Source organism: Talpa europaea, assembly GCF_964194135.1.
Source record: "Talpa europaea genome assembly, chromosome: 1".
NCBI classification, from domain to species: domain Eukaryota; kingdom Metazoa; phylum Chordata; class Mammalia; order Eulipotyphla; family Talpidae; genus Talpa; species Talpa europaea.
Window position 1 is genome coordinate 33225668 of NC_140073.1, and position 22982 is coordinate 33248649.

The following is a 22982-nucleotide window of genomic DNA, read 5'->3' on the forward strand; positions in this document are numbered from 1 at the left end:
TGACTGTTGACCCCAACTGAAGAGCAGGCCCATGTAGCATCCATGTAGTTAAGCAGTCTTTAGTTTGAAATCATCCTTTACTGAACTACGGATAACTTATGTCATAGTCTTCTTTAACATTACAGGGATGTTCAAAACAATGGGTCATCATGGACCAAAGGAAAAAAGATGTAAATTAATTTGCCCCTGAAGATCTATCTCACCTTCTCAAAAGTTCAACTTCAAATCTCTAACTACATAGATTCTCACTTTGAGCCTTTCTCCCTTTCAATTTTACATATCTATTTTTAATTTTTTTTCTGGAAATAAGTATAGATTTATAAAACAGTTGCTAAGATAGTACTGAGTTCCCATATATTCTTCACCCAGTTTCCCTTAAAGCTAGCACCTACTGCTAACATGTGTTTTTATCAACACTAAGAAATTAACTCTAGTGAAATACCATTAAGTAAACTAAAGACCAAATCTATTTTTAAATAATGCTTTTCCCCACTGATTTAAAAGTATAAACGCTCACTATGGACAATTTAGAAAATGCAGGAAAAAGAATTAAACTCACCCATCATCCTCCCACCCAGATATAGCTACTTCCAATGATAGATTTCTTTTTTACTTCTTCTTCCCACACTTTCTCTTATACAATTTAGATTGCATTAGGTATACAAACTGTTACTCTCCCTGTCCCCATCTTAGCATTATAACAAGAACTTTTTCCTATGTTATTAAATAGTCTTTGAAAACATACAATTAATAGCCCCATAATATCCCATCAAATAGAGATGCCTAAATAAATCTTGGTTAGTTACTTAAAATGGACAGTCAAAAATTACTAGAGTGGACTTTATGTATATTTTCTTATGTTATTTATTTGAGGATAGATTAAGGAAAGAAGCCTCCCTAATATATGAATTTTAATTTTTTTTTAATCTTCAAAATTATCCTATGAACTAACACTAGAAATGTGAGCTGAGGAGGAGAGTGTTGGATTCTCCTCTTTCCAGTAAGGGCCAGGTCTATTTAGATAGTATTTATTCTGCTGAAGCCAATGGAGTCATGGTCTCCAAAAACTAGATCCAACAGGAAAGCTGGATATTGCATCTTTGCTCATCAAAGCCTGTCCTTTCTGAACCAAACCTCTTTTTTTTTTTTCCATTTCCTTGCCTTATATTTCAAGCAGACTCTAAGATCTAGAAAATTTAACCCAATGTGATCACAAATTGATGCATTTCAATTCCTGTGAACTCACAGTTTTCCCTGGAGCTTCACTATCTATACTTGCAAAGGAAGCTCTGAACTATAACCCCTGAACTGAGCATGTGTGCTAGACTCAGCTCTTGGAGATTCACAACTGTTTGAGCCCATCTGGCTTGTTACAGGCCCCTTTCCCAACATGCAGGCAAGCTCCCTATACCAGCCATCTGATTCCATACCTGGTAGTGCTGGTCGCAGACTCTCAGGAAACAGCTCAGCCTTTTTCAAACTACACTTGCCTTCATTTAGCTTAAAGGTTATACTTGTCTTGACGGTGGCGACATCTTCAGAAAGAAACAAGTAAGAGATGTTACCTTCAGAGGCAAGGGAATGGAAACAGCAGATGGGTATTGGCGAGCTGTCCATTGGCTGGTGGTCTCACCACAGGTAGCACACCCTGAGCCCCTCTCCTATGGTGAAATATGAGGTCATTTTCATGCCTTCCAAAGAAAGAAGTTCAGAATCTTCTGGTTCAAATTTGGACAAGACTATTGAGAGAAATGGTGAAAGGCATATTCTCCTAAAATAAGCCTGTCCTGAGAGGACAGGGCAGAGGGAGCCACCACTCCAGATAAGGATGGCACTCATTGAGTGTGGCTAGGATTTTCAGGGTCTGGGAAGGGTCCCACTCTGAGGGCCACATGTACAAAATGCTGCTATCTTCCCACAGTCACTCTTAACCATACGTGAGGCTACAAAGCCAATGACCAGATTCAAATTACAGCTCTTTGACTTGTGATGAGAACTTCAGCAAGTTACTTGACCTCCCTAAGCCTAAGTTTCCTCATTTGCAAAATAGAAATAATTATAGTACCTGCATTACCAGGTCACTGTGAGGATAAAGTGAGATAATGCGGGGGTGGGGGGGGGAATATTTAGCCTACTGTTTGGAACATAGTAAGAAGCAAAACACAGTTAACTATTTCCTTGCTCACCACATGGTGACCTAAATCTCTAAGTGACCATCACTGAGGGGTTTGGTGAAACAGATAATGATGTTTGCTCTGGTTGGATCCAAATGTCTGGCAAGAGGGATGGTGAAGGACAGTGCTTGAGACTCTGGATGCAGACAATCTGGTTAGTCCTAGATGCCTATTTCCTATCTGAGGATTATGATAAAGTTGCCCCAGTGGGCTATGGTATGGCTTAAATCAGCTAATCCATGTAATACAGTGATTGGCATATTTTAGCTGTTCAATTCACATGTGGGAGATGTTATGATCAAGATTTGGGCCTCTAGCTTTCCTTATATACGTAATGTAGACATCAAGAACCACTTCTTTGTTCAGATATTCTCGCATCATAATCACAAAGCTGTCTAAATCAGAGGATGAAGCCTCCTAAAAGCTATAGTTTTCATTCTTTGTCTTTCGATGGCCTGAGAGCTTGGAGCCCTTTCTCTGGACAGAACCCTCATTCCCTGTGTCAAGCTCGTGTCTGACTCTACTCATGCCATGTGCCCCAGTCACTCATTTCCTGCAGGTCTTTGAGGTGCCCGGGAGGACTGGGAGTTGGACACCTAAGTCTCCCCATCCCAGAGCTCTATGGGCTTCTGCCCAATATGATGAGCCATCAAGGCTGAACACGGAGTCTCCTGGCACACAGTGGACACTCAGTAAATAGCTGTTTTTTGGTGAGTTAGATTCCAAGTGCCATGGCTGCAGACAGGAACAGCCTATAATGTGCTCGTGGCATTGAGGAGATTAAGAGAAAAAAATACAAAGTCAATGCCCAAAAACAGCACCCTATGAATGCTGCCCATTGAATATAGTGAGCCCAGAGAGAATACAGATTTGGTAATTACCCCCAAAAGCAGAGTCATTTGACTTTTGCTGTTTGCTCCTGAGAAGAGAAGAAGAGCCGCAGGTGACAGAGTAGGCCTCTTGCAGTCCTGACAGACAGAATGTGGATTGTCAACATGTAAACAAGATCATAGTATCTCCTCATAGCAGCTAAAGTCGCCCCCACCCCTACTTCACATGGTCACGAGAAAAAAGCCCAGTATATGGGGTCTCAAACGTAGGCCTCTAGGGCAGCTGGTTAGAGACCTAGAAACTTGTTGAGGGCATCTAACACCTAAAGGCCAAGCAGACCTGGCCCTGGCAGGGGGACCCGCCCAAGGGACTGGGCCCCACTCACCTGAAGAGAGGTGAATGCCAGAGTGACATCTGAGGAAGCACCTGTCTCCTCCACCACTCTTACTGCAATGCAGGGACACGTGGGGTGATACACTAGTGGGCAGGAGCCCCTTCACTTCTAGACAGGACAAAATATAGACACTTACAGAGAAAGAAGGACACTCCCAGATGTGAAAAGGACAACTGAGACCCATGCATCCAAGGCCCCAAGAAAAGAATTAGAGCTGTCTGTCACCCAGCACAGAACACGGACACCAGGCATGATTTCACACCAAGGGATAGCAGCTCCTCGTAGGCTATTCTTTCATGCAAAACAGCAACCAGGAAAACAGAAGTGAGTTCCTACACAGAAGCACAGAAGGAAATGCCAAAGAGCCTGAAAAGTATCTCCTGTTTTTGAACTATTTCAAGAAGGCTGCTGCAGATAAGGGGAGGAGAGGTCGGTAGAGGGGTGGTCAGCCGCTCTCCGGTTAGGCTGGGTGAGGGTGTGGAGGAGGGTCCTAGGTCAGTGGCGAGCCCGCCAACTGTGCCTCAAGCCCCTTACCCACACAATCTTTTTGGTTCCAATGGAGCTTGTATGCAGAGTGGCACTGGCATTCGTAGCTCCCCACTGTGTTCACACAGAGCTGCTCACAGCCTCCATTGTTGATGCTGCACTCGTTGGTGTCTGTGAAACAAGATATCCTCCTGTCACTGCAGCCCATCCTGACCTGCCTGACACCATCCCTTCCTTGAGGAAGGAGCAGGAGGGCAGGCACTTAGTTGAAACTCACAAAACAAAGGAACAGTGCTGACTGCCCTCAGGTAATACACTTGGCACCAGCTGGCCACATACCCCACTCACTCAGTGGATTTTCTGGCATGAGCCTCACCAGGGTGATCTCAAATTCCATTCTTGACCAAACCATTCCCCCACCAGGGACACTCAGTAAGGATCACTCTACTTCCAAATGTCCAAACTCATATACTTCACAGGCTTCCAATTTAAAGTCCCACCATCCTTCTGGGCAACATACCAAGGGAGAAACAGACATAATTAGGATTTTCCCACTTGCCTGTTCATATAATTGATCTCTAAAGAAGGAAAATGACTTGAGCTAATCCTCATCTACTTAAGAATAAGACCAACTAAAACGGAGATATTCAGGGAACATTTCCTTGGAATTTCTTTTTTTTTTTTTTTTAAAGATTTATTTATTTATTTATACGAGCACTGGGTACAGTCAGAAGCGTGGGAGGGTGAGAGAATTCACCAGAGCCAGAGCAAGGAGCAGAGCAGGCAGAAGGACCGAAGTACACTGCTGAGGGGAGCAGCGGGCGGCAGGAGAGGTCTGCACGCCATGTGGGACCCTCCTCCGGTGGCCGGGGAGCAGCCGGGGATCGAACTGGCAGTGCAGAGGCTGCAGGCAGCTTTGCAACCCAGCGCTCAACCACTGCGCCACCGGGGAGGCCCATTCCTTGGAATTTCTTGATGAACCCTAAAAGTATGTGTTTAGGCATACCAAGGGTGTGTTGGAAACTATGGCAGATGACTATCATCCATTCTTCTTAAGCACAGGATACAAGGACTGGGCAGGAAGTATTTAGGCCAGTGGTTCTGAAATCCTGAGATCCTCAGAATCACCTTGGAAGCCCTAGACATTCTAAATCTGTATTCTCAAAGATTTCTAAGTGAATCTGATGATCAGGGGGACCAGAGTGCAAGTCAATTGGTGCCAAATCTGATACTTGCCATAATCTACTTGACCACAAGTTCATATGCCATCAGCACATGTGGCCACATGGGTACAGAGCAGAGAGATAAAGCTGATGGTCTCATTTCCAGCTCAAAGACCCACTCAGAGACCTACTTAGAGACAAACGCAGGGACCAGCTCAAAGAGCTCAAACCAAGGCTTCACAGCCAGTGCCCACACCCAGCAGAACTGGGGAGTTGGTTGTTACCCTGCCAAAAACTCTCTGAGGACTGTGACCTTACTATCTGCTGGGAAGTCCCAACAGGTACAGTATCAACTCCTGGGAGAGCCTCTGATCAATAAAGTTGATAGAGAATTCACAGTTAAAGTGTTGAGTTCTTTTCGCTGCTCAATTTCACATTTGATGTGTTAAAGGGATAAATGTGAGGAGATTTCTCTCAGTAAATATTTCTCTTGAATTGACAGACTCACTACTACTATACAGAGAGTGGAATGTCCCATTGATAGACCAGTGTAGGAAAATTGGCCTTGATCTGTGAAAAATTTTAGGGGTAGGCTCTGCAAGCCCAATCACATCCAACTCACAAGAGGTAGTTTGCTCACCTCCACAGTGGGTAAAGCCATAAAGGGTGTACCCTTGGTTGCAAGCACATGCAAATGTGCCAGGGTGGTTGATGCAGCTGTGGTCACAGGTCCGATCCAAAGAGCATTCATCCACATCTGTAATGGTCAAGGAGAGAGGAGCTGAAACCAGCTTTGAGTGATAAGTGGAGAGAAAATGTTTATAATACCTCTAATTGATTACCTCTAATAAAACAACACGAACAAAGTCAAATATTACCTATCAGTTCTCCCCAGTCTCTTGTGTTAAAGAAAGTGCTGAACAGTCCTCAATAAGTATACTCAATGCCAGAACCCTTATTTCCAAAATCTATTGCAAATTGCACTTACCTAAAAGCTTGGTGAATATCTCTCACCTATGCATATTTGCAGGGTGAGTAATTTAAAATATTTAAATGGAGCCAAAAGAGATAACCTAAGTAAAAAAAAAGTTTGTGAACTATAAGAGGCCACCTAAGCATTATTATTATATTACTATTGGTAAAACTGAAATAGCAATTTTATAAACCATAGCAAATTGAAAGGAGAAAACACTTGGGTTAAAGACAAATCTGATTCATATCTCTTTCTGATCTTTCTAGAATTAGTCTTCTGGCCCCACGTGGCCAGTTGATCCCAGGTTTTAATGCCTTCTGCACTAAAAGAATGCATTAATGTTAACAACCTCATTTTTTTTTTATTGTAGACACTGAAATTTGGTGCTTAAGCTCTAAATAAGCCTCTTGGCCAATTCCTTGGCTTTATTCCTCTCCCATGATTCAGCCCTTCCCTTCTTGATTCAATGTGGAGGCATCCTTGACGTTAACTGAAGTCATGGGAGGAAGCTGCATTTGTCTATCTAATCATCTTTTCTTTCCTGGTCTGGGGAAGAAGACTGGGTCACATCTTTCCTGAAGACTAGAATTTCAGCAGAAGGTTTTAACAGTTATGACTTGTGTGTCCAAATGGATATGCCAGAACCAGTGCAGAAGCGAGTAGAAGCCAACCAGACCATGGCTAGATCTTTTTCCACACCACATGTGCCATGAGAAATTGCATTAATAAAAAAACAAAGATTTGGAAGGAACTAAAGGAATGAAAAAAAATAAAATAAAGGGAAAATTTTTACAAAACTTCTTCATCTTTAGCTTTTCCCAGAAATCCTGGTAATTTCTTCAGTAAATTTGTTCTATACAAATATTTGTTTTACCAAGACTGACCAGTGAAAAATGAGAAAAAGTCTGCTTCTACCACAGTAATTGATGTCACTCAATGAATTCTGTTATTAATATCAGCCAGTTGTCGAGAAAGTGAACTCTTTCAGTAGCTGACTTTGGCTGCTCGTGATGAGCTTTCACTTTGCCAAAAATAATGAGATCACTTTTCTAATTCCTTTTTAATGTGTTTACACAGCTTAAACAGTATCCATGCCCTATACATTATGAAACATTATGTGGAACAAAAAAATTGCTTTCTAAGTCACATGGAAGAAAACCACACAATAATCATCTAGAAAAAACTTACTGAATTTAAAGGGGGGTATTTCTGAACTGCCTGACATGTTATATATTAAGAACATAAATACAGAAGAGAAACCTAATTCATAATTTAAGGTTTTTTTTTTTAAGTAATGTTACATCTGTAATTATCTGAAGAGAAATTCAGATATTTTCTGATTTTGATTTAATTCTGAAATTTCTAACAAAATAAATTAGGCTGTGCTAATTCCCAGAAATGGAACAGGAATAAACAACAGCATAAAAGGCACTCATTTGAAAATATAAATGACGCCCCCTATTCCAAAAGAAATTTGCCACCACCCAAAATAAGTGTTAATATCAACAATAACTGCTACCCAGAGAAACTCCTTGGTTTACCCCTTAAGTGGGAGAGATGCATCTGAGAGGGTCTGCAGTCCTGCCCATGCACTGACCAGCCTCTCCTCCTTCAGTCCCCTCCACCTCTCCCCTCCGTCCCTCTCCCTGAGCGCCAAAGGCTGGTCATTCAATGAAGGACTATAAGGAAGACCAAGTGATGGGTGATCCTGATCACAGGGGGACCCTAACTTTTGTTAGGAAAAGGGGTGTTAATTAAATCTACATATTTTTGCTACTAAATTTTGTTATAAAATCCAAACCATTAAGAGAAATTTTAGAAAAAGAAAAGTATTCATTATCTCAACACACTAATGTAACTATTTGCATTCTGTGATCCATTCCATTTCTAGCAACAAGCTCCACTGTGATCACACCAGATGGGTTTCTTTGAGGTGTTCTCTAATCACTAACAGCTTAATTTCCAAAATATACCTTTACGCTACATCAGTGCTTTTATTCTACTTAACAGATGAAATAAGTGAAGCACAGGTTGGAGGTTGGAATAATGACTCCGTCAAGAAGTCTAGCAAGCCAGTCTCTGCCAGAGCGGAGGTTTCCTCTTCTCTCCTCCAACCAGTGGGCATGGCACAGCACAGCTACATTTCAGCACCTACCTTGGCAAGACTTCTCATCTGTTAATAATTTAAATCCCTTTTTGCAGCTGCAGTCAAAACTGCCCACGGTGTTTTTGCAGAAATGATCACAACCTCCATTTCGGGTCTGGCACTCATCAATATCTGTAACAGGCAAGCATCGGCAAATCAGACAGCGATACTTGCCTCGTTTTCCACAAATCCCTGAAGTGTTATTGTGTGTGCTTCATTATTCTCTGAAACAAAAACAGACCCATAAAAGCATTTGAGAATGTTTGCTTATGTTCTTAATCTAACACGTTTTCTTGTCTTGCTCAACCAATTTTGAAAAACCAGTATCTTTTGAACTCTAGCATTAATGGAAAAAACTTTAGGAAAAATGGTGATGTCCTGTTACATTTTCATCCTTACACTATTTGCCCAAGATAAGATGGCTCCTTTGGTATACGTTTTACTCCAGGGTAAGTGATTAAAATTATAAGGAACTAGAACATTTGTTTTGGCAAATTACACAATGATCAAATAGCCTCAATGCTTTTAAATGATTCCTGATACTCAAGTTAATCTTACCTTTTCTCAGTTTCATCTGCTAACTGGTTATCTACTTTTTATCATGGTAAAGAACTGAACCTTTGTACTCTTGCCCATGAAATACTAGCAGACCATTGGGATCTCTATTCATCAGTAAAAGTTAATGGTACAGTTATTCATTAAGTTCTCTGGATAATAATCTTGGCTGTTATTTATATAATAATCTCTAGGCTATTATTTATGATATGGTGATATTATCTCCTGCAAATGAATGTTTCCTTGAACTTCTGCTTTTTTCTAATAAGGCCACTGCCTGAAATGGATTATTTGATGCTTGTAGCAGCTGACATACAGTTAGTGTAATTAAGTTGGTTCTAATTAGGCCTACTCAATTATAACCTTCTACTAGCCCAGAGAAGAAAAACTGCTGTCTATATGAATCATAGCAAATGTGAAGTCACTCAGGAGGTGTGGAGGGAAATAGTTGCTTTTATCCCCACACATTAGCAGCATGGTGGGGCACAGGTTACCTTTACAAGTTTTCCCATCCAATTGGAGAGTGAATCCGACTGGACAACTGCAATGAACACCTGTGGAAGTATCCTTACAGGTGCGATCACAGCCCCCATTGTTGACAGCACATGTTTCTGGCAAGGAGGTAAGAAAAAGGCGGTTAGCTTCCTAAAAAAGTGCTGATACAGCTGACAAGAAAGGGATGCAGATGCAGTGTTAATACTTGACAAAATTCATGAAAGCCAAGAAGCGTGGTGGTGTACTTACAGTTATACCTCAAGTCTCTGCCACCTGCAGGTGAGATAGAGTGGGAGAAGATGCTCTCCCACTATCTAAATAAGTGACATCTTCCAAGGTAGCTTGACAGAGTGACCTGAAGGTCAAAGATGTCTCTCTCAACCTACTGGGGCTTTCCCCTTCACTGTCAGATTTGAAGCTATTAAATGAAAAAACCTACAGATAATTGACATTTGAGGATCTCCATGTGTGGCAGGCTAGATGTGGATGCAGAACAGGACAAAAGTGTGTGTGGGGGGGGCTTTCCTTCTGGAACCCTGAACCCTCTCCCTTTGATATGAGTAAGGGGCAAAACAAGAGTGGATAAGTGTTGCCTACCCCAAGCATTCTCTTGCTGCAAATCAATGACTTCATCCTTGTAACTGCCAATTAACTCAGAATTAACTCAGATTAGAAGTTTACCTTTCAGCTGCCTCCCTTCTGCTTGCCTGTGCCTATACAAGTGCCTCTTTGCCTTCCTTCTCTCTTGCGCAGCTCTCCTAGCCACCATGATTATGCAGATGTTTCACTTCACTTTGCAAAGAGGCAGAGGCAGCTCTCCTCCCAAGGCTGCCCACCTGTGACTATGCAGGCCTTTCTTGAAGCAAACCTGTCCCTTTCAGGGGCAGCTCCTACTGCCCACTTGAGTCTATGCAAGTGCCTTTTATTCTTCTCTCCCCTTTTTGTAATAAGCCTACTCTTTAGGATAGTAAAAAAAAAAAAAAAAAAGTTTACCTTTCCCTTAAAGGAGAAAGACCTGTCAGAACTACTAAAAAAATCAGCCACCATAGTTAAATCACAACTACAAAGATGAGGAACAATAATCAAATTCTAATTCTGCATTTCACACAGCTATTCCAAGCAATAGACAAATGTTATCCAATATTCATTTAATTGTTACTGTCATCTAGACACCTGATTTTACTTCCATAGCTAACTCATTACAAAGCTGGGGGTTGAGGAGTGGGAGAAAGCTCAGTTCTAATTAAGTAGACAGAACACATGTTTATCTGTTTTCTCTCAAAACTCACTAAAATGAGAGTGAATAGAGTTTTAAGAAGTATAAGTCCTTAAGGACAAAGATAACAGAAGAAGGCAATATGAGAGATGTCAAATACCCTGGAACTGGCTTGTCAATGGGGTAGTAACTGGCAGAGCAGAAAGCTGAACCCTCACACTTTGCTTATGTGAACCACAGATTCCCAGGAAGACCCAGGAATTGGAGATACTAAATTACTCTAAAGGAAGATTGACTGAGACTCTGTCAAAGAGATAAGCGCCCAGACTCCCAGGAGGCAGAGGCACAGTCAGCAAAGTCTACACTCTAAAGAGAAAGACCTCAAATCTTCAAACCTCCATCCTCTGTCAGCCTCCACAATGCTGGTAGCTAAATCTCTGTCCCCCCAGCAGGAGATTGAAGGATTATTCTCCAGCTAAACTGACCTGTTCAAATGAAAAACCTACAGATAATTGTCATTTGAGGATCTCCAAATGAAATGACTAATTCACTGCCTAGTTAGCCAAGCAGAAAGCCCACCAGTTGACAGAATACCCATTGACTTCTTGGTATTTCACTATAAAATATAAAAATTCAGTCAGGAATCATCAGACATTTCAGAAAAGCCATTACTAAGAAATACACACACCAAATAAAATGAACATGAGAAAAGAAGTTAGAGAAAACAAAGCTAATACAAAGGACAAAAGAAAAGTTTTTAAAAACTTATAATTAATTTCCTCAGGGAGATAAGAAAAGCATCTAGAAAATTAGAACAGATTGCTAGAACAAAGGTCCAAAGTAAAATTCTTGAAAAATTAAAATATAAAAGTCAAAATTAATAAACAATCCTAAAGAAGGATTAAAAGGAGAAGGGAAAAATTCTCCTAGAAAGTTTAACAAAAATAAAGAGAGAAGAAATGGGAGAATAAATCCAGGAATTGTAACAGCCAACTAAAGGTGGTCCAGGGAGAAAGAACATAGAAATGGAATGAGGAAACTATCAAAGTTAAAAATAGAAGTGTCCACTACCAGGAAACTTGATTGTCCCTATTGAAAAGGCCTATGAAGTGTTCAACATAATGAGTGCACAGTCCCACAGGCAGAGGCATTACTAATACTAATCTTCAGACCACTAAGGATAAGAAGACAATCCTGAAAACATGCAGAGAGAAGCTATTTGAAAAGGGTGGTAGATCTTGGTCAGAAGTTTGCAAAAGAATTGGTAAGAGGTACTTAGAAAATGAAACAAAGAAAATATAATTATAGTTTTGTTACATGACTCAGGGGTGAATCATATTTAAATATTCATAGTCACAATACTATAAACATAAATATTGATTTAAACTGTGATAAAATTATTTTGAGGAGGAGAAATAGGGTGAGAGATTTGGAAAAGAAGAGGCAGAAAGGGCTACAATTTAGTTTTCTGCAGTAGGAGGTCAAAACCTAATATCTAATACTGACAGCAAGAAATAATGGCATAGAATCTCAGTAAAATGAAAAATAAACACTTCGCTTTTCTGAACCATAGGGCAAGGGGTATTTAGAGAAGAAACAACTAGGAGAATTGAAAACTGTGGCCTTTGGCAAATGGGATGAGGAAAAGAGAAGTTATGGGGCAAGAAAATGGTGTAATGCATTACCAACTTACTACAAGTTAGGTTTTTAAGAGTTTTATATTATTTCTATGTGCTATTTTTAGCAATTAAAAATAATAATTTTAATAGAGCAGAAAGGTACTCAGAAATGTCACCTGGATGCTAATAATATCTTGCTTGACTGTTACATCTAAAAGCTATTAAAAGATCAGTTTAGTATAGGTAAAGCCAAGCTTTTTCCAAATAAATAACGTGGCAAAGGAGCCCCACAACCAGCATCTCTCGTCTCCAATCCAATCCACTGTTGGACCTGCTGGACCTTCCCATGTCTCCACAATCAAGTACTGCTCTTCTGCATTCAATTTTTCTGTTATTAACAGGGACTGAGTCAAAAATAGTGGACAAAAAAAACCAAGAGGACCACCCGAAGTGCCTCTGTGGTCACTCAGAAGGAAAGGGACTGACAATTATGACTACTCACCAAGTCCCAAGCATTAGATTCTGGGCATTTTTGCATATTGTTATCTTAACTCAACTTCCTGAGAAGGTAGATTTTTATTACATCCATTTTAAGGAAAGACCAGGAAATGGAGGTGCCTCGGGGCAGTCTAATTGCTAGTCTAGCTGGCAGGGGCAGACTAGGAAGCTAACCCACTATTTTGATGGTCAGGGCAGTGCTCTTCCCACAATATCAGGGGTCTTGGTTGGTGACTAAACAGCAGCATTGTCAAGTCAGACAGCCCTGGCTTGACAGGAGTTTTTCCCAATGGCCAGGTGGTCTGAGGGTACATAGGCCCCAGGTTCAGGCCTGGTGTAGGAAGTTGGGGAGAGAAATTGACAAGGCAGTGGCAAGGGGAGGGCTGGTGAATCACCTACCCATGAGCAGCCGCCGTTTCACCCGTTTATCCCCATCGGCCACTGACGTGGCATTGCTCTCTGTTACCTCCAGGGCAGTGTCCTCTAGCTCTGTAAGAGTCGCAAGAGAGTGCATTTCTCAGAGGGAATGAGTCAGGTTATTCATCCTCTGCACAATCACTTCTGCTGCAATCCCAGATATGAGAACAATGCAAGATATACGACTGTTCACTCAATAAAAATGTATTGTAATGAGGCTCTGTGGGCAACACAGCATGTTAAACATCCCAGAGTTTCTGTAAACATAAAATATGGGAAATATTTCTGAAGTGTATTGCACTGACCAGAGACACTAGGGAATACAAGCTTCAGTACATTAAGTGTCTTGAGTCCAGGACAAAAAGAACGTTGGTTCTGGGAACCTCTACATGGTGCAAAGAATATGCCATGAAGGGCCAGGCACTGTGGCAGAAATGTGCAAGCCTGGCTCCTGATGGCTGTAAAGGCTGCTATGTCATCACAACAACTAGCTTCAACGCCGTGGCCTCTTGGGGTGTGTTGTTCCAGTCTCCAGAATACCAGCACCAGGAGCAGCTTTATTCAGAAAAGGAGAAAGGGCTTAGCAAGGTGGCACAGGGAGAGAGGATCCCCTGCTAGGCCTAGACCATTGTCATATGTGAAGCAGCTGGGAGGCCATTTGAGGAACAATGCATAGGAATCACCCTGCATCTGGTGCTGAACATGATTAAGAGTTAGGGTTATGGTTAGGGTGAAGGTTATGTGTGGGGGGCAGGCTGGGGCACACCTCATACAGTGTTGGGGTCACCACTCACCGAGGCAGCTCCTCCCATCTGCGAGCATCTTGTAATGTGGATGGCAGCTACACTCTGGGCCTTCAACCGTGTCCTCACAGGAGTGCTGGCACCCTCCGTTTCCATGGTTACAGGTCACTGAGAGGAAAATGAATCAATACATAAAGCACTGAGATCTAGCCATTCATCAAACCAAACAGTGCTTACTTCAGGCAAAGGAAACAGGAGGGGAAGGTTATATATTTTCTTTATCTACTCAGGGCTTTTTGAATTCTTACACAGGCATTTATGATTTTTCTAATTTAAAAGAAAAAGGAATATATTTGCAATGTGAGAAAGAACTTGTTCTGTGATTAGTTACGTAAAAATTATATATTGATATGAACAACTAAATAGAACTATGAAGGAAAAAAAATAGGTCATGTGGTGGAATTTTGTTCTTTTTTCCCTCAAATATGTCTATATTATTTGAGCAGTGACATCTTACAAATATTTAATTTTTTTAAATAAACTTCCACAGATTCTACTGGCCCCGGAGAAACTGAAATGCTACACAAGTGAGTCCTGGAGGATTGGGTCCTTTTGCACTACCTGGAGCTAGTCTAAGCGGCCTCCACTCTGCCCAGCTCCCCAGTAGCCCTAGTGACAGTCTCACTTCAGGGACCCAAATAGCCTGTTGTTTGGGTGTGATGGTGACACCAACGTTGGTTTGACAGACTTGGAGGCTGCACTCTGCTTTGCAATGAGGACTATGGAGAAAAGTCACTTGCAGTACTATCTCATTTCTTAACTACTAAGGATTTCTCTCTGTAAACAACCACCCCTAGCAAAGTCTAAGGGTCTTCCAGAAGATCCATGGCTTTGGGAAGAATTTCTAAAGGGAAATCCCAGTGTCTCCTCTGGCAGAAATACTGGTTCAGGAGAATCATTGATGGTTGTTGTTTCCTACTATATGTTGGAGTTTCGTCATTGTGTGGCAGATGTGTCTGGACTGTGTGCACCATTCACCACCCCATTCATTAAACCCATGTGTATTGAGCACACCCTGTGCTGGGCACCAGGGGAAAGTGAGAATCAAAAGTAAGGACAAGTTCCCTCACGTGAAGATGCCTGTAGCTGGGGAGACAAACACATAAATACATAACTCAACCCAGAGTTCATGCACTATAATTGAGGAATAAACATGCTGTGAGAGCTAAATACAAAATGGCTGCCCTGTCTGAGGCCATCGGGAAGGAGCTGAGGTGGCATAGCACAGTGACTGAGAGCACAGGCCCAAGGATTGGAGGGTGTGTTTTCTACTTTGCCACTTGCTCCCTATATGACTTTGTTGCTTTACTTTCTCCACAAATGTCTCCTAAAAATAAGGATATGTGAGGATTGTAAGAATCAATGGGGTATGGTACATCTTTGGACAAGACCTTGCCCATAATAAATGCTCCCTAACAAGGTAGCTATTATCCTTATCATTATGAAAATTAAGGCAGGATATTGAAGTTGAGAATTCACCAAGCCAGGAACGAAGGACAGCTTGGAAAAGGCTTGAGAGCAGGAGAGAATATGGACTGTGGATTGTTCTCGGAAAGGCAAGGAGTTTGGTGTTTTGGAAAGGAGGCAGATGAGGCTTGGACAAGAAGAAAGAAGCAGGGAACAAAGACCTGTGATTGCCAGAATAAGGGAATTTTATTTTATTCTGTGGAAACAGGGTGACTGAACCACCTAACACTGATATTCTTTATTCTTGAATTTCATTTCCTTCTAACTTGTTCCTTTAAAACCCCTAATTTCCCTTGCCCTTTCCTTTATGAGACTACTCTTGTGCTTAGTACTCAGTGAAGGTCAGTATCTCATGCCCGCTGCCTTCCCTGCTGCTGCTGCTGTGCCATCAGGTGACATTTCTGATGACTCGGCTGCAGAAGACAACCTCTGGGGAGGGTGGTTCCCAGGGTGGGCACACAACAGTCTATACTTACAGATGCAGTCTCTCTGATTCTTGGCCAGCTCAAAACCAGGCCTACACTCGCAGGCAACACTGCCCCTTGGGGCCTCCTTGCAGATGTGACTACAGCCGTGATTCTTATTCATGCAGCTCAGACCCTCTGCAAAACAGCAGCAGGCAGCAGGTAACCAGGCTGTGGTCAGGATCCTCAGGGCACTGCAAGGGGTGAGGGGTGGGCCACAGACCAACCTGCCTAGGTCTCCATCAGCCCCACATTTTAAAAGAATATGTCATTAAAATCAAGCCAGGTCAATTAACAGAGTCGTGAAAATGTTATGTCAACCAAGAGAGATGATGTCTCAGCTCTCTTAAAGAGGTAGGAGCCCGCCTAATAAATGGAAAAGAAAGCTCTCTGTTGGGTGTGGGGTCAGAGCCTGTAAACCCCAGGAACTGCTATCCAGACTCTTCTCTCTACCATGTTGTTACCAATGCTGATCAAGAATGCAAGAGGAAGCTCTTATGGAGAAAATCTGCAGATAGACTGATGAAGATTCCAACTTTTTCATGTACTCTTGAAGACGAACTCAGGAAACCCTTCTACCCCACCAAATACTTTGGAGGTAATTGTGACTCTCTATTTTGGCATCCCCACTGGATATCTGTCCAGGGACTGTGTTATGTGGCCACTCTCAGTGAGCTCCTGGGCTCCTCCCTCAGAGCCTTTTGACAGTGTCACATAGCAACACAACAAAGAGGACCTCTGCTGAGACAGAGCCTCATACATGTGGTTTCCTTTAGCTGCTATATAATTTTTTTAGCTATATGCTAAGTTTCCACTCATCTTAATCTTGTGGTGACAGTGCAAGAAGGGGGACAGGTGGGTTCTTCCTAGATAGCTTAGCATGTATAGCAAAGCATATACCCGTGTGGTTTGCCAGCCTCATGCCTCCTTTCGAAACCAATTCTTTGAGACCTTGCCACCTGCCAGCACTCTGTTATCACACCCAAGAGTATTCTCAAAACATCTTATCAGTTTATACTGCACTATCACGTGCTCATGTGCAGCTCCTTTACATTTGTGCAAGGCAACTTTAAAACAGTGTTTAGGGATTTTGTTCTCATAGGTCCTGTGCGAAGAAGACACTCTCTAATGCTGGAAGTAGCACTGTTTCAAACATAAGCACAAGAAGTTTTCACTCAACTGCACTATGATCCAATACTGTTCTGCATTATGCCCCTAAACCCTTAGCCAATAGCTTCTAATGAAGTCAAAAGTCACCTCTCTCCAATTCTCACCACTGTTGTCTATCTATGCTTAACTGTAATAATTGTTTTAATACAAACAGATGTCATTCCTATTCCAAAAGATAGTTTGACGGTTAATACATCCCATACTCCCTTAAAATCATCTCATTTTCTTTTTCTCACAGTTACAAGCTGTCTGAACTCCAGCACTCAATCTGCTAGGATTCATTCACCCATGCCAAGGGCTGCTGTCAATTAACACAGAAAGACTTACTCTGGCTCAGTGGAAAGTTCTCTCTTTGCTTGAGTTAGTAATTTCTGAAAACATTATTTGCTCCCAGTACCAGCATAACTGAGGAGGTGACAGCACCTCTGGAAGTAGTGCCCCGTCCTCCTAGAAGTCCACCAGCAAGCACTGGGCTTGTCTTTGGATCAGCTGAGCACTTGAAGCAACAGGCATTGGGGGGGATGTGGAGGGGGCGGAGAAGGTAAACATAACAGTGTCCAAGAAAAGGCAGCAGTAACTCCTGCAAAGCACACTCCCCAAACTCATCAGCTGCAGCTTCTTTTTCACTCTGTTTACAAGTCTCTTAAGACATTTGCAAAGTGACCTTTTCTGCCTCAGAGCAATTCATTTACACAAGAAATATTTCATAAGATCTGACTTGTGCCAGATGCCACAGGAACACACAAAAAATTTGCCCCCCCCCCCCCGCCGCAATGTCATATCACATCAAACTAGATGTAACGCTACAGTAGATCATGAGGGATTAAACAGCTCTGGAAATGCTGAGGGTTTTTCAAGAGGTGACCAGAAGCTTTTCAGAGTACTCTGATTCAAAACAAGGCCAGGGCTTGGGGAGGCAGACTAGGAGACCTAGTCATGGCTCACCGCAGAAACTAGCCTGGCAGTATGTTTTAAGGTTGCTCCTTCACCAGGAAGGAAACAGCTCGGAAACATTAGAAATACCCCATCTTGGTGGTCCCCAGGCTCAGGGCCTCACTAAGGAATATTTCTGGGTATGGAATAAAAAGATGCCTTGTGAACACACACAAAAAATTCCCTAAAATGGAAACCTAATGAGCGCATAGCCCCTTCCTCACTACCCTGACACCTTCCCCACTACTCTGAAAAGGCAGCAGTACAAACATCTAAAAATATTCTCAGAGCAGACAAAACAAAAGAGGAATGCTCATTTTGAGAGCCTGAGCACCCATGAATAGGGACAAAGGCAGACTGGGGTGATGTGTCTCTCACTAGCCTACCCCCATTACATGGGTGAAAACACACAGTCTCTTTATCAGAGCTTTGGGGTCTCGAAGGAAAGAAAACATCAATAGCTTAAGCATTCCCTCAGAATCAGCTATTATGGTCTCCTATATTGAAGAACACTTTGTAAATAATTATTAAAAACAACAATAGCAACACTAGGAAATGCTAACTTGCAGTGTTACCTTCTTTTAACCAATTTAGAGTATCAACTGTGGGGTTTTAAGTTTATTTTAAGAGTGTTTCTAAGATTTTTAATGAGCACATGAGGGAGGAAATCTTAAAGGAACACTATTTATGATTGTCCTATTTGAAGAGTTAAACCCCAGGATGGAAGGGGTCTCAGTGGGCTCACACTGCCATGAATTTGCCAAGCAATCAGGTTGAAATACAACAGAAAATCACAGCGAGTGCTTCCAGACCACAACTCAAATTCTTGGATTTTAGTTTTAGCTCCAGACAAATCTGTTCATTTTAAATACTCTTTAGGGGATCCAAGAATGTCTGAATTGTAGAAAATTTAGAAAACACAGATTGCAGAAAAAAACTGCTTTTGCATTTACTTCTGTGATGAGGAGCCTGTGTCTGAAATCAATCTGGCAGGCTTGTGAAGGGGAGAAAGGGGCTGAGCCATTGCTTGGGGGGTGCAGGAGTAGGAAATGATCTTAATGACAGCGGGCTCTTTGTGAGTGAGTGGTATCCATGTGGGGGTGTTCAGGCAATGGTTTGACCTACAGGTCCCCACCTCCCTCCCTGCCACCTGAAAACAGAGCCAGAATGATTTTCCTTTGAGGTACCAAAGGAGCGACCCTGAGATCCAGGCTCCTCTTGCCCCTGGCCACTTCATTCGGTTTTGGACTAAATATGGTACTCATAAGAGTCCAGAGAACACAGCAGGAAATGAAACTCAACTCTATCAAGGGCCATGCCTGCTTGAGATAAGAGGCTGCCTGGTGAGAGCCAGAGTGAGAGACTACCCCCTTAAACACAGATAAGTAGGGAAAGACCAGGCTCAGAGTAGCAGCCATCAAACCCACCAGTGCCTGCAGCTTTCTCTGACCATTATTCTTAGTACGCAGGCAGCTTTTCTACTTCTAAGAAAGGAGGCATCATTATTAGAAAATGAGACAAAAATCATCTTCCATGAAGAAGCACCTAAAAAGTCACTAAACTATGATTAAAACAATATATCTACAAATCTGTGATTAAATATTAGAAGTACTTAAAATTACTTCATTCTTAAGTTATGAGAATGAACAAGTAGCACAAGCCAACAGGAGTTAGTAATCAATATTTAGGGCACTTTCCTTAAAAACTGGCACAAGCAACCCAGGAGATATACAGCCACTAAAATATGCCTCTTTGACTTAAGAAAGAACAGAGAATCAAAAGCACATCCTTCAGTTAAAAGAATGATAATTAATTGTTCACAAGTACTTGATTCTTCTCCCTCTTGAGAATCCTCTAAATTAATAGAGAAATAAAAACATTTTTGAGTATAAACTCAAAGCAAAGAAAATTAAAAGAAGAGTTTTCTGCACATTGGTGGAGGATTGGTAAGTAGTCACACAGGTAAAGGAAACCACAACACAGAGCCCAAGTTTGGGGAGGGGCTCTCTGTCCCAGGAACCCAAGAGGCTCAGAAATAAAACCATGGGGGGAAGGGAATGGGGAAGGTGCAAACAGGGTGGGGGAGAGCACAAGGGTCTATGGTGATGGACTAGGGGTGCTTTGGTGATGGGAGAGGTACGGTGACCACACCTGAGGGGAGAAATCATATTGCCCAAAAATTAACAATGATGTTAAAAAAAAAAAAAAAACACACTGGAAAAAAATACAAAACACAAAGAAGGCCTGATCTAGCCTGGGGCTGACAAGGCAGCTCACTGAAAGTCTCCACAGGAAGGTTTCAGCCCCTCCCAACCCACCCAGAACAAGGAGCAGGCTTACACTTGGTGCTGTGGTTTGCAGCACCTTTTTGAAAAACTTGGCAGATCATCCATTATATTTCTTCTGAGACATCTAGTCATGTTTGAAAAGTACTCTATTTAAAGATTAGAATCAGAGAATGTGAGGATTTGAAGAGACCACAGAGCTCACCCTGTCTAATCCACTCACCCTGCCAGGTGAGGAAGTGAAACAACGTGCCCACAGTACCTCAGGAGGCTGCACTCCTCCCCAGAACTCTCTCTAGCTCAAGCTTCCCATCAAAGTCATTGAGGGCCAGGGGAGGAGGTTCTGACTGGACCCTGCTGGCACCACCTCCACCCCCATTCCGGGAGAGCAGAGGTACCTTCTGAGCGGTGAATGCACGTGTGCTGATTATCACTCAGGAAAAACCCCTCCTTGCAGCGGCACTCATAGCTCCCCATGACGTTGACACAGGTGTGCTGACAGCCACCGTTGTTCTCCAGGCACTCGTCCACATCTGGAGAGAGAGAAGGATTAACCTTTGCTCCTGCGACTGTCAAACACTACACCCAGCCGGGCAGCTCAGCGACTCCAGCTAAGCAGAAATAAGGTTCCCCTCTGGTCCTTGCATCAGAAACTATCAGAACGGATGCTGCTGGGACCCAGATGTTGAGCCTAGCCTCCTGGGTCAGGAGCTCACTTGACTAGGCCCTCCACAGAGACACAAGTTAATCAATTCGGTAAATATTTATTTACTGAACACCTCTTTCCAAAGCATGGCAGTAGGGATAGTAAAATACTCATAGCAGGATGGAATTCCTTCTCTCTCAGAGCATATTCTTTAGCAGAAGGAAGGAGACAGATGAAGAAGTCATGAGACAAGATAAAAAGTGCTACAAAGGAAAGAGTGGTCGTGTCTGCTTGTGGGGTATGAGGATGGGTTTAAGGAAAACTGATGGCAGATGAGCCCTGAAGGATTTCTTCCAACTTAAATCAGAAGAAGGGATTCCAGGCAGAAGAGAGTGTTAGCACTAGCAGGAAGACTGGGAGCATGGAATATGTTCAGATACAGAGTCATTCAATTTACCTGGTGCACAGGGACGGAGAGGGAAGTTACAGGAGATAAAACTGGGAAAAAGAACTGGGGTCACAGTGAGGAAGATCTTGAATTTCAGGCAAAGTAGCTTCTACTTCCTTTGGGAGACAGCTGGAAACCACTGATCAGGGGTTCCTGGTCAAGCCCTCCAGCTGGAAACAATAAGGTGGCAGTGGAGGGTAGGACACAAGGGAGAACTGAAATTCCAGGAGTCCAGCTTCACAGGAGCACCTGAAACAGCCTTGGCAGCACAGCAAGGGACTGGAGCTGGGGCCTGGCAGTAGGGGTGTCTAGGAAAGAAGAAATAGGAGAGGACTGCCAGCAAAGTAGAATAAAGTGGGGGTACAGGGAGGTGGCTGAGAAATGGGGAAGACCAGCACTGGGTGCAGAAATAGGGGTGAGGGTAAGGTGGCCCCACATGGCAGGGGGTTCTTCACAAAGCAGTTTTCCTCCATGTCCCCAGGGCAGGAGTAGGGGACCTATCTTTCCTCCACTGCTCACAGACCACCCTGTCCTCCTTAGTACACTTGCTGCATTGCATTCTCAACATCTTTTTCTTAACCATCTCCACTAGACTGCAAACTCCTTGTGGACAGAGATTTTTGTTTCAGTTAGCGCAGCACTGGAACCTGCAGGAGCACATTACTCTTCAGTGCATGAACAAACAAGGAGAGCACAGTATCATCAGAGCCAAAGAAGAGGAAACAGGCAGAAAATGCTCATACATGACAGGATCAAGGAGAAGGCTGATATCAAAGCAATTTATGTTCTCCAGCCTGACTTCTCACATGCCTATCACTAGCTCCTAGGCACATCCATAACAAGAAAATTCACATTTAAATATCTGTTATCTGGTTTCAAGCTTCAGATCTTACAGTCATCCATCCTCCCACACTACCGAGCAGATGCCTTTCTAAACTGATGGGACTCAAGCCATCCCCTAAAGCCTAACAAACTTGCCCTTCTCTACACCAAAGGGTGAAGGGAGCACATTCCAGAGGATGGGCTGCGCTGGAACACACCTGGCCTAGGTGAGGACTCACGGTGAGCAGATCTGTTTCCCTGAACATTAAATCCTGGGTTGTTTCTGAGTAAAAGTGTGCCCCCCTCTGAGCTGCCCCACAACCACTCCACAACTAACCCACTGTTCCTTTTCTCCAAAGCAATTAGAAAGGGGCCTTTAAGTTGGATGGTGTGCTCTGATTGAATCCTCTCACTCCCCACATCTCTGGCCTGTACCCAGGTCTTGTATGCATAAATAAATAAATCTTTAAAAATAAATAAATAAATGTTTCAAGGGATTCTACTGTGTGGCTACATTCTAATGTGCTCCAAGACTGAATAACAATCTATGATGAACTCCCAGACACTCAATAAGCAGAAACTCAATTCTGGTGGGGTGAGCTATGAGAAAGAGCTACATTTCAATTATCGGGCTCACACGTATTCAGGGTCTTGGAGCGTGCCAGGTCGAGTGCTGAGCTCACTGGTGTTTGTACTCCATATGTTCCGGCTAATTCAGTGGAGGCTACATATGCAGCTAAGGAGGTCACTGAGAGGTAAGAAGCCATCCTAGAGAACACAAGGAGCTGCTGCTTCTGAAAAATTTTCGCTCTGAGCTACTTTTTTTGTCATGAAATGCTTTAGCCCTTTCAAGTCTAAATGGCACATGAGCCTCATTTGTGCTGGCCTTGCTCCTCTTCATGAACCACTTTGTTTTCTCCTGCCTTCCTATTAGAGAGTCCTTGGCCCCTTCAGATATATAGGTGGGTGTTTAAGAT

At 42.7% G+C, this 22982-nt stretch overlaps 1 protein-coding gene across 4 annotated transcripts in view; it reads right to left on the bottom strand.

The window, feature by feature from the left end:
* Positions 1–22982, bottom strand: part of SCUBE2 (signal peptide, CUB domain and EGF like domain containing 2) — a gene marked incomplete at both ends in the record, with an annotated part of 61666 nt that overhangs the window by 29261 nt on the left and 9423 nt on the right. For 2 of the 4 annotated variants that reach the window (XM_084238571.1, XM_084238573.1), the window contains 11 exons: positions 1431–1535; positions 3056–3142; positions 3391–3507; positions 3934–4056; positions 5689–5805; positions 8177–8299; positions 9217–9333; positions 12950–13039; positions 13762–13878; positions 15714–15839; positions 20488–20622. In XM_084238571.1, the coding sequence (XP_084094697.1) occupies positions 1431–1535; positions 3056–3142; positions 3391–3507; positions 3934–4056; positions 5689–5805; positions 8177–8299; positions 9217–9333; positions 12950–13039; positions 13762–13878; positions 15714–15839; positions 20488–20622 (1257 nt within the window). The remainder of the gene's footprint in view (positions 1–1430; positions 1536–3055; positions 3143–3390; positions 3508–3933; positions 4057–5688; positions 5806–8176; positions 8300–9216; positions 9334–12949; positions 13040–13761; positions 13879–15713; positions 15840–20487; positions 20623–22982) is intronic. The other 2 variants (XM_084238572.1, XM_084238574.1) reach the window with 2 other exon arrangements.